The following is an 11,930-nucleotide window of genomic DNA, read 5'->3' as shown; positions in this document are numbered from 1 at the left end:
CCTCCTGGGCAGGTGGAGTTGTAGGCCTGCCGTTTTTACTATACTCTTTGGCTATTCTGCTTATAGCTGTGATGTAGCCCGCGTCCCTGAGTGTAACATGCGGTGGTCACCCGTATGGCTGGCAGCTCGGTCCTTGTGGATGCCTCGCTCCTCCTTGGCGGTACTGGTCCCTCGGTGCTGCTGAGCCTCCGGGCGTCTGATGGGGCCAGGAGACCTGCAATCTCCTGCCCTGCAGTATCTGCTGCTGGGTCTGGAATCCCCCACAGCCTCGACTCCGGTGTCTGGTTCTTTGTGTACTCCAGCTAGGACGAGCTATCTCCAGCTCCAGTCCCTAGCTCCTCACTCTTCAATGTCCTAAACTCAACTCTCTGACACTAAGACTCACTATCCCCGCCCCCAGATCCAGTTGCCAAGGGGAGGGTCCCCCCCTTGCTGGTCTAGAGCCAGGAAGTGTTGCATGTGTTATGTTCCTGACCAGGAAACCCCTGCTTGCTTCCAGACATGGCATTACCTCTTTTGAGGGAAGCAATACCACTGTGGCAACCAGACCCTCTGGGGTGCCACACTTCCAGTCACTTAGCCACCACCACCACCCTGTCTTCCACACGGTCAAGTCTCAGTAGCTGTGAGTCTGTACCGCATATTTCTCACCATGAACCTGCTTCCTCCCACCATGCCGAGTGCCCAGAGACAACTGATCCTACACTTGGACACTCCGAAGAGCTGTTCACTTTTCCATTTATAGATTCGGGCCTCTCGCCCGGTCCACTTGAAGCGGAGCAAGAGGAGATCGCATGTAGCAATGCCCAAATATTTGAGCAGCCATGAGTAGTGTAGCAGTGCTATCTTTCGTCAAACTCAATTTGACAGGTGCCACGTCCCCTATCAAAGTGTATCAAAGTGTGTAGCCACACCCCTCCTCCCCCTCCCCTATCAGTTCCTGTGTTGTATCTTATTCATCATTTTATATGAATTTTATATGAGTTTGATGATGCTATCTGATTATTTACTCTTATTTGATAGTGTATGAGTTTATCTGAGCTTATAGCCTCAACATTTTATTCTCATTTTATATGAGTTTTATAGCCCAAGACTTTATTCTTATTTGATAGGCTGATACTTATTGCTTGGCCATATTATCTATATGGCCAAGTTACAACTACCCGCAAGTATATAAAGTGTGTGTTTTATACGGATGTAAAAAGCAAAGACACAGTAAAAGTATTAAAAGATTTTATTGTTTTAAAGATAAATACATCTCCAAGACATTTCAAAGACAAAAACCACCCTATCACAAATGGTGAGATTCATGAATCAGGCATGTTACGCATATTGAACCAATTTCTGAACACGTTGAAGGAAGGTGATGCAATTAGTTGTGGCCACACAGGGAAGTGTAACATTTATAGTTCTTCACAGACCAGATGCCGAAAGATGGTGAAGCAATTAGCTGTGGTCACAAAATCGCACACATCTCTGCTTATAAAGACAGCTTTTATTGTTATACTTTGAATGTGCAGATAAGAGTGATGTTACAAGACCTGAGACTATTGCATCATTTTCACGCTTATTATCACCAAAACACTTTAAGACCTTATTGAAGGACAAACCACGGGCTAGATGATACATAACAAAAATACAGTAATGACCACATACAGAGCTGTATGTATCCTGGAATTGAGAGTTTTGATAACAATAAGACTCACAATTCTTGTTCAGGAATGTCACAAAATCACGGGGAAAGATAATACTATCCGGACAAAAGCCAGACAAAATAGCTATCAAAAAATATGCCCCTCTTATCATTGCAGAGTACGATCAACAGCCAGTGCCGCCCGGGCTGGCCGGCTGAGTCAGTGTTCACAATATATGCAGCTGGTCTTTGATTCACTCTGCGCGATGGTAGCAAGTCACACGGAAACACACCGGCGAATATGCGTTCTGTATAGCGATCGGCCTTCAGCAGTGTTGTGAGTTGTAGATTATCCATTATCAGTTAAAATCGTACAAGATCTCTCTCCTATTATTAATTTCCAGAATGCTGGGATTGATTGCAAAAACAAGCATATTTATTGTGTGGGGGGTCGGTAGAGCAAACCGAACTTCAGCGCGTAGGTTACCTGTTTTAATAAGTGAGAAATGCCCCCCCGGTTCTTGATCAGGTGATAAATGAAAAGCAAATAAAGTGAAACCAGTCATAAATTCTTCACGATCTATTGCCATGGCACAATCAGCCTTTTGCTTCCCGGATATATGGGCAAGCGCCATATACTCTCTGACGGATAAATCAATATTAAAATTAGGCTGAAAGGGTCGTGCGGGGATCTGCTGGCCGTCCAGGTATAGAGCTGCGTGGTTCACATTGTAGTGACTGAAACAAAGCGGGTTTTTAGCATAAGAGCCGCTAAATGCTTGATTATCTACAAAGCACAATATAACAGCCTTAGGGATCTGTCCTAGGAAAAGGTTCTCGTGGTTGGTGATCCGTGTACTGGCAGCGATGCTGTACACCTTCATGCAGGTTCGGTCAATGGCATACTTGGCTGTTGCGGATAAGAGGGCCTGGCTGTGACCTATCCGGACTGCTGGAGAGACCTGCACTCTCTTTACATAGAGAGCCGCTTGTAAGATTTGCACTTTCAGAGGATCGACTTCTGATGACATCAAACAGAAAGTATCCTTATTTCTTGTTAACTTGACCTTAAGGTCAAGACCATTCAATATTAGCTTTGGTTGATTAAATATATCTCCAAAAATGGGGCCCAAGAGATCAACAGGCCTGGAGTGGGAAGTTGCCAGGGATCTTTTGATAAACCCAACATTTGCGCCATCCAAGTTCCGATCATTATGATGGCCTGCAGTGTCTTTATAGAACAATCCTGCAGTAAACTGTGTTGACAGCGTCTGCGAGCTGTAATTTAAAAGGGCCTCTATGTCCGCTCTATAGCTGTAGAGATTGTCCGATTGTGAGATAAGGCGATCTCCCAGAGTAATATCGACTTGATTAAAAAGAGTGGCTAGAGGGTAGTTTATGAGCGCCACACGTGCTCCATCACCGATAGGCGTATTATCCTGTTTGACGATGCGACAATTTATGTACAGCAGCGTGTTATTTAGGTCAAAATAATAATCTCCACTCCCCGATATGAAAAATTCCAGGGGAGCATTGTCTGACAGAGCTGCAATAGGCTGTACTTCTACAAAAAGAGATTTCTCTATAGTCGTTTGTGTCGGGGAAATGTCAAAAATATCCAGCTCAGATTTTGCGCACTCTAAAGAAGCATCATGCAGGAAGGCCATGATAATCGCTTAGAAGATGTCGCCCGCAGAGCGTCTTACTCTTTTCTGACGGGCTCGTCTCTTGGTTGTATTTTTATTCATGAGCATTGGTGGTATTGAATGACTCGCGCGTCTCTTTCTTTTTTGTGTTTTTTTAGCAACATAAACTATACCAGATCCCTCCTGCGCTGGCGTATTTATCCTATTCATAATGGCTGATGAGACAGTTGTGACAGCATCTTTAGCAATGTTTCTGACAGCCGTCTTCACGTGTGGTTTTACTAATTCTAAGCCCTTTCTGAAAAGGGGCACGGCGCGGCGGAATAAACCTTTAAATATGCCGGCCAATCCTGAGCCATACATGTACTCACTGCCGGTGAAACCCTCTAAACCGTGGCCCGACTGCGCAATATAGTAGCGGGCATAAATGGTGGGATCTCCGTACACCCTTTGAGACACCATTTTATCGTGTCAATGCTGTCGCTGTCTAAAATGTAATCGCACAATACTTTTTCCGTACTTGAATTTAACTGGGGAACCTTGGTCTGATAAGATAGAGATTGTCACAGAATCAAAATGGTGCTTGCATAAGGGCACGTAATCGGGTCTTGCGTACTGAAGGGTGATAATTTCGCCGCTCTTGCCGGTTACCTGAGCCGTTCTCAAAAGTTGGACATAACTGTCCCCCACAAGTTGATGTTGTATTATATCTGTGTACACAAACAATGTATAAAATCCGTCTTTTATATCTGCATAAGCCTTCTTCCGCTCAAGTAGACTGTTATCTACAGAGGCCTCAATATAGGTGGGTAGGCCTAAAATGTGTGCCAGTTTCTGACCTGGTGCAAAATGTGTTGTTGGGGAATCCGTCAGGGTAACACTTCTTTTCACATCATCATAACGCAACTTAAAACCATCACCAGAAATTTTCAGAATATTAATTCTCTCATTAATCGCTCTTATAAGTTCTGCGATTGTTGAATAAAACCCAGATTTTACGTAATATTCCTTTAGCACATCTCCACGCTTTCCTATATAGAAATTCCCGTCATTCTGTTCAAATGTGTACCATGTATGCGGATACTGGATTTCAGTGAGTGCCATCTCGAAGGGACCGGAAAGGTGAACAGGTTTTGATAATTTGGTGGTAAAAGTGGAAATTGTGTTTTCGGGGTAGATTTTAGATGAGGCGTTACTAGGCAGTGTTATATAAAATGATCCACCTTCCATGGCTATATATCTCGCAGCTGTGACGCGACAAGCCAACTGTTGAATTTTGATGGGTACCCGAGCCATTTGACAAAGCAAAGTGTCTTACCCCTGACACGTTTAGTTCTTAATATTTTTTCTACTCTGTAGACACGATTCTCATCCATAGGTATTTTCTGAAGCTCCTCCTTATAAAATGAACCCTCTACAGCCTCGCCACTCAAATCAGCAATTTTATAGAGAGGTTTTTGAAATGTAGGGTTGACAGCGCTAATGATAAATATCTCCTCAGTGTACGTTTCTTCATACCCCTTAGCAAAAGTTCCTTTAAATTGTGACACTCTCACATGATCGCCGATTTTTAAAGAGGGCTTAATAGGTTTAACAGGAATGCTAGAACTGTAAATATTTCGCCAGATTTGTAGTGAGTTATGTTTTCTCACATCAACCGGCCTGCAACGAATTGTAGTGTGATAAGTATGATTGTAGCTAATGCTTTGAGGGGCGGCGAAATAAAGTCGGGAGATATTTTTTAGATGGTTACGCCTATGTTAACAAACAGCATGTGGCATTTGAATTTCAGGGTTGTTTTTATCATGGCTGTCCTGTATGTTACAATGAAAATGACACAAATAAGGTCACAAATACATCTTATGGCCAGTTATATTATGCCTTTTTAGCTAAAAAGCGTTACTTGCAGTGCTGCGGATACAGCGTAAGAGTGATGTGGGAGCACGACTGGAGTGAAATGGTTGAAAAAGATTCTAACCTTCAAACATTTCTTCTCCAAATGGAATTCCCCGTACCTTTAGACCCACGCGATGCTCTTTATGGCGGGCGAACTAACGCCATTAAACTCTATCACAGTCTGCGAGATGGGGAGACATTACATTACTATGATTTCAGCAGTCTTTATCCCTTTGTAAACAAAACTAAAACATACCCTGTAGGCCACCCAGATATCATCTATGGTGATTTTGGTTTCATTAAAAAATACTTTGTCATTGCTAAAGTCAAGGTCTACCCTCCGAGAGATTTATTCTTTCCAGTTCTCCCTGTAAAACTCAACAAAAAGTTAATGTTCCCCCTTTGCTACACATGCGCTGTAAATTCACAAACGGATGTTTGTGCACATAGTGATGAAGAGCGTTCCCTGACAGGCACATGGTGCACTATAGAGCTTGAGCTGGCCATAGAAAAAGGGTATAGGATCGCACACATCTACGAAATATGGCATTTTCCTAACAGCACTGATGATCTGTTTGCCCCCTACATTAAATTACATCTTCGGGATAAGCAGGAGGCTTCGGGTTATCCCAGCTGGTGCAGTGACGATGTCAAGAAAAAACACTACATTGACTCCTTTCTTGAAAAAGAAGGTGTACAATTACGGCCTGAAAATATAGGCGTGAATCCTGCAAAGAGACAGATCTCCAAACTTTTCTTAAATTCTTTATGGGGAAACTTTGCACAGAGATCTAACTTACCATGTACCAGCATTGTTAGCAACCCCGATGTGCTTTTTCAGCATGTGTTTCTACCTTACTATGACATTTCAATGTTACATTTCATTGATGATGAAACTGCAACCATTAACTGGAAATATGCAAAAGGACACCACACGGTCAACAAAAACACAAACATTTTTATAGCGTGTTTTACAACCGCGTATGCCCGGCTAGAGCTCTATTCTCTGCTGGACCGGCTGCAGGAGAGGTGTCTTTATCACGACACAGATTCGGCTATTTTTGTGCAGAGGGAAGGTGAGTGGCAGCCGACTTTAGGCGATTACCTGGGCGAGCTGACCAGTGAGATACCCGATGACACTCACATCACAGAGTTTGTATCTGCGGGTCCCAAAACTTACGGATACAAACTCAACACTGGTAAAACGGTCTTAAAAGTTAAGGGTATAACACTAAATGTCGGTAACACTCAATCTATTAATTTTAGCAGTCTGAAAGATTTAGTTCTGGACTACCCGCGTAATTCTGACACAGAAACACAGAAGCGAATTGTCGTAGAACAGCCGGGCATTGTGAGAAATAAAAAGTACTGGGACATTGAAACAAGACGCTGCGCAAAACACAAAAGTGCGTTTACACAAAGCGGCGCCTATTAGACGACTTCACCACCCTGCCATTTGGCTATTAGTTGAGTATTGTGATGGATCCGCGGCTACAACACCCATTCTCCTGCATTCTAGCCGGCCCGTCTAATTCCGGAAAGAGCTATTTTGTAAAACAGCTGTTACATAATATTGAAACTCATTTTTCTCACAAACCCAATAATATTGTTTGGTTTTATTCATGCTGGCAAAAACTATATGATGAAATCTCTCTCTCTTTTCCCCACATCAGATTTGTGGAGGGTCTGCCGCATACATTCGTAGATGATGGCTTATTCCCGCCTGACAAGGTAAATTTGACTATTGTTGATGATCTCATGGAGAGTGCTAGTGATAACTGTGAGATAGAAAAAGCATTTACCAAGTATGTTCACCGCAGAAATCTCAGCATTTTCTACCTGGTACAAAACATATTTTGTCAGGGTAAGAAAAGCCGCACAATAACTTTAAACACAAAGTACATGGAGCTTTTTAAAAATCCACGAGATAAATTACAAATTTTAACTCTAGCCCGTCAGATGTACCCCGGAAAAACACGTTTTTTCTTGGAAGCTTTTGAGGATGCTACGAGGGAACCTTATGGGTATTTGCTGTTAGACTTGAGAGCTAATACCCCTGAGGATCTGCGCTTAAGAACGGGGATGTTTCCACCAGCATTGCCCGCTGTCTATGTGCAGAAGAAAAATAGTTCTAAAAAGTGAATTTTACCTGGAATCAGGCGTTCTACACTGCGGCCATAGTGTTGTAAAGATGTCTGAGAGACTCCGTCGTAACTGAGCTCTCTTAAAAACACTGGTGAAGGCAACACCCGCTGTCAGAAAATCTATTTTGCACAATGCAAGCAGAGATTTAATTACAGCCATAGGTGAAATTGCTTTAAACATTTTAAAAGGCCGAATACCCCTGAAAGAGCGACAAAAAAACATATTAAAGAAGTGGCGTAAAGCTATAAGAACCCTGAGTGATAGATCGCAGCCCATAAAGAAAAAGAAGTGCCTACTAAAGCAGACCGGTGGGTTTATAGGGGGTCTTTTAGGATTTGCAATACTGATAATAACAAGTCTGCTCACAGGCAAATAATGGAGCACACAGAGAAAATGTATCTAGTTCCCCAACAGGATCTAGTCAAACTAAGACCCTCTAATACAGATAACATATGAGAGAGTGTTATTCGTCGTCTTGATGATGAAATTAGCGCAGTTTTACAACGTCGTGACATACCCGATGATGTGAAAATTAAAATGTATAGTTCCGTGCTACAACGATACTTGGTCCATGCGAGGCTCAAAAGAAGTAACGACTTTAAATCTCGTTAGCACTCCTGAATCTGATCAGCAGCAATTGCCAAATACAGGCCCTGATAAAAATCAAGAGGTCACTGAAATTGTAAGCCATGTAAACCAACGATATAAAAAGAAGGCTGAATTTTTACTAAACAGGCTGCTGCAAAATAAAAATGTTACATCCTGGAATGATAAAAGCGAATTTATTTTCAAAGGAACTGTAATACCAGGATCTAACTTGCTGGATTTGGTACGTAGTACAACACAGAGCCATGCCCTGACCAGCAGGAATCTGCCTCGGGGTCGGGATTCATTTATGCAGGCAATGGCCGAGCTAAATATTCCATCTACAGTTGTGGCCAATCCCGCTGCTAGACAGCTTTTAGATGGATTACAAATCTCCATCAGTGACGGTAGCGATGTATCTACACCCCGGACGCCATCCACACCAACCCGCACAATTCACTCTTTACACTCTCCATCATTAGGTATCACACAAGGAACTTTGCTGCCTAAAAAAAGGTCTCTACCATTACTACAATCCATGTGGCTCACGATGTAAGTGATGTATTGGATAAATGATCTGACTGAATTGTAACACTCTTTTTTTATCTGCAAGAAATGTAATGATGTATATTATTATTATTACATGCATTTTGGTACATGTGAATGTAACACTTTTTATATTATTTTGTAAGAATTGTAATGCTGTATATTAATTGTACTTGTGATACTTTTTATAATATTCTGTAAGGATTTTTATATTATTGAAATGTCTTGGAGATGTATTTATCTTTAAAACAATAAAATCTTTTAATACTTTTACTGTGTCTTTGCTTTTTACATCCGTATAAAACACACACTTTATATACTTGGGGGTAGTTGTAACTTGGCCATATAGATAATATGCCCAAGCAATAAGTATCAGCCTATCAAATAAGAATAAAGTCTTGGGCTATAAAACTCATATAAAATGAGAATAAAATGTTGAGGCTATAAACTCATATAAACTCATATAAACTCATACACTATCAAATAAGAGTAAATAATCAGATAGCATCATCAAACTCATATAAAATTCATATAAAATGATGAATAAGATACAGCACAGGAACTGATAGGGGAGGGGGAGGAGGGGTGTGGCTACACACTTTGATACACTTTGATAGGGGGCGTGGCACCTGTCAAATTGAGTTTGACGAAAGATAGCACTGCTACACTACTGCCATGGTCACACGAAGGTGATGGTGGGAAAGTGTCACAAGAGGTGGACGATGATGAGACACAATTGCCAGAAAGTCAGGAGGAGGACCAGAGTGCGGAAGTGGAAGACTAGGTGGTGGATGATATAGCAATTGACCCAACATGGCAGGAGGACATGCAGAGCAAAGAGAGCAGCACACAGGGGGAGGGAGGCAGAGTATCCCAACAGGCAGGAAGAAGCAGTGTGGTGGCCGCAGACAGAAGGCAGGCAACCGTTCACCGTAACAACAACACAAAAGAAGTTGCCAGTACAACTGTTAGGTCTTCCCGAGTCTGGTTGTTTTTCAAAGACTCTACCGATAACCCCAAAAAGGCCATTTGCACCTCTTGCCAGGCCAGCATCAGCAGGGGTGGCAAAACTAGCAGCCTGACCACCCCCAGCATGATCAGGCACATGGCAGCAAAGCACCCGACTTTGTGGGCTGAACCACAGGGTGCAGGAACAGTGTCTACGGGTGGCACCATTGCTTCTTCCGCTGTTGTACATGCAAGCCAATCCCCTGTCCATGGTGCATGCGAAGATGCCTCCTGCCTTGCACCTATCGTTGCACACTCTCAAGTAGCAGCATCAGGAAGCAAGTCCACGTCCTTGTCCTAGCGCAGCGTTCAGTTGTCCATACCCCAGTCCTTGGAACGCAAGCGCAAATACGCAGCCAACGCCCCACAGGCCACAGTACTAAATTCCCACATTTCACGACTGCTTGCGCTCGAAATGTTGCCTTTTAGGCTCATGGAGACGGAAGCATTCCGCAACCTGATGGCGGCGGCCGTCCCTCGGTACTCGGTCCCCAGCCACCACTATTCCTTCCAGTGTGCTGTCCACACATTACACAAGCACATGTCCCAAAACTTTAGCTGGGCCCTCAACAACTCAGTTACCGGGAAAGTCCACCTAACCACAGACACGTGGACAAGTGCTTGTGGGCAGGGACGGCACACTGGGTTAACATAGTGAAAGCCGGGACCCAGTCGGACCTTGGGACGGAACATGTCCTCCCGACGCCAAGGATTGCAGGCCCTAGCTCAATCAGGGTTGCCCCCACAGTCTACAGCTCTTGCACCTCATCCTCCTCAGCCTCCTCCTCCTCTTCAGCCTCCGAAATGACCACATCAGTCACAAGCTGGAAGCACTGCAGCACTGCCTCGGCCAAGCGGCAACAGGCTGTGCTGAAGCTAATATGCTTAGGTGACAAGCTGCACAATGCTGAAGAGTTGTGGACAGCTCTGAAAGAGCAGGCAAATCTGTGGCTCACACCGCTGAACCTACAGCCAGGCATGGTTGTGTGTGACAATGGCCGGAACCTGGTGGCGGCTCTGAGGCGAGGCGTGCTCACACATGTACCATGCTTAGCCCATGTGCTTAACCTTGTGGTTCAGCAGTTTCTCAAATCCTACCCGGAGCTGCCGGATCTGCTTGTTAAAGTACGCCGCCTGTGTGCCCATTTTAAAAAGTCACCTACAGCTTCCGCCGCCCTTGCCGTGTCTCAGCAGCATTTGCAGCTTCCGGGTTACAGACTGGTATGTGATGTCCCCACGCATTGGAACTCTACACTGCAGATGTTGGGAAGGATTTGTGAGCAGAAGAGGGCAGTTGTTGAGTACCAGCATCAACAAGGCCGTCGGTATTCAGTTCAGACTTCACACATAAGACCTCAGGAGTGGACATGGATGTCAAACATATGTACCATCCTCCAAAACTTTAAGGACTCCACCAAGATGGTGAGCGGCGATGACGCCATAATTAGTGTCACCATCCCGCTTCTCTTTCTTCTGAAACACTCTCTGTTCACAATCAAAGGGGATGCATTGCTGGCGGAGCACGATGAGCAAGGAACCATACAGGGTGATTACACACAGCCCAGCCTCATCTCATCCCAATGTGGATTGGGTGACAATGAGGAAAAGGAGGAAGAACAGGAGCTAGTTTCATGCGCTATAGACGGTACTACCTGCACAACTGTCATACCGTCTGTTCAGCGTGGATGGCCAGAGGACAAGGAGGAGGATGAGGAGAGCATGGTCAGTCATCCTCTTGGTAAGGACACGGAAGTCTTGCCTGTTAGCAGTCTGGCACTCATGGCTTTCCCATGACCCTCGCGTTCTCAAAATTTTGGGTGACAGTCATTACTGGTTGGTGACACTTCTAGAGCCACGCTACAAGGAGAACTTTATATCTCTTATTCCTGAGGCGGACAGGTCTACAAAAATAGGGCTGTACCAGAAGGCCCTTGTTGCGGAATTATTAAAAAAATTCCCATCTTAAAACGCTGGCGGCAGAGATCATAGTTCGTTGGACAACCAAGGAGTACACGCAAGAGAGACACAAATGCAATCCAGCAGAGGCAGGGGAACACTGTCAACGTTCTGGGAGTTTTCTCAGACCCTCCCATCGCACAGGCCCTGAGGTGCGGGGTACTCTCACAAGCATTGTAAAGTTTGGGAAGATGCTGAGAGAGTACCTTGCTGACCGTACCAACGTCCTCCGTGATTCCTGTGTGCCTTATAATTATTGGGTATCCAAGCTGGATACGTGGAATGAACTGGCTCTCTATGCCTTGGAGGTCCTAGCCTGCCCTGCCACCAGCGTTTTATCAGAGCGGGTTTTTAGTGCCACTGGTGGAATTATAACTGATTAGCGCATCCGCCTGTCAACTGACAATGCTGACAGGCTGACTCTTATAAAAATGAACAAGGGCTGGATCGGGCCAGTCTTCTCAACACCACCAAATGATAGCAGCGTAACATAAACTCAAATACAGTGCCTTTTC

The 11,930-nt window shown here is 44.2% G+C and overlaps 1 protein-coding gene across 1 annotated transcript; it reads right to left on the bottom strand.

The window, feature by feature from the left end:
- Nucleotides 1-1,992: 1,992 nt before the first annotated feature.
- LOC141157723 (uncharacterized protein F54H12.2-like) lies at nt 1,993-3,300 on the bottom strand. The gene has a single exon (XM_073645270.1). The coding sequence runs from the start codon at nt 3,298-3,300 to the stop codon at nt 1,993-1,995; it is 1,308 nt and encodes a 435-aa protein (XP_073501371.1).
- Nucleotides 3,301-11,930: the final 8,630 nt, after the last annotated feature.

This window comes from Phyllobates terribilis, unplaced genomic scaffold (assembly GCF_046119375.1).
Source record: "Phyllobates terribilis strain yellow unplaced genomic scaffold, ASM4611937v1 Scaffold_8__6_contigs__length_399053987, whole genome shotgun sequence".
In the NCBI taxonomy this organism is placed as follows: domain Eukaryota; kingdom Metazoa; phylum Chordata; class Amphibia; order Anura; family Dendrobatidae; genus Phyllobates; species Phyllobates terribilis.
This window is presented reverse-complemented; position numbering and strand designations above follow the sequence as displayed.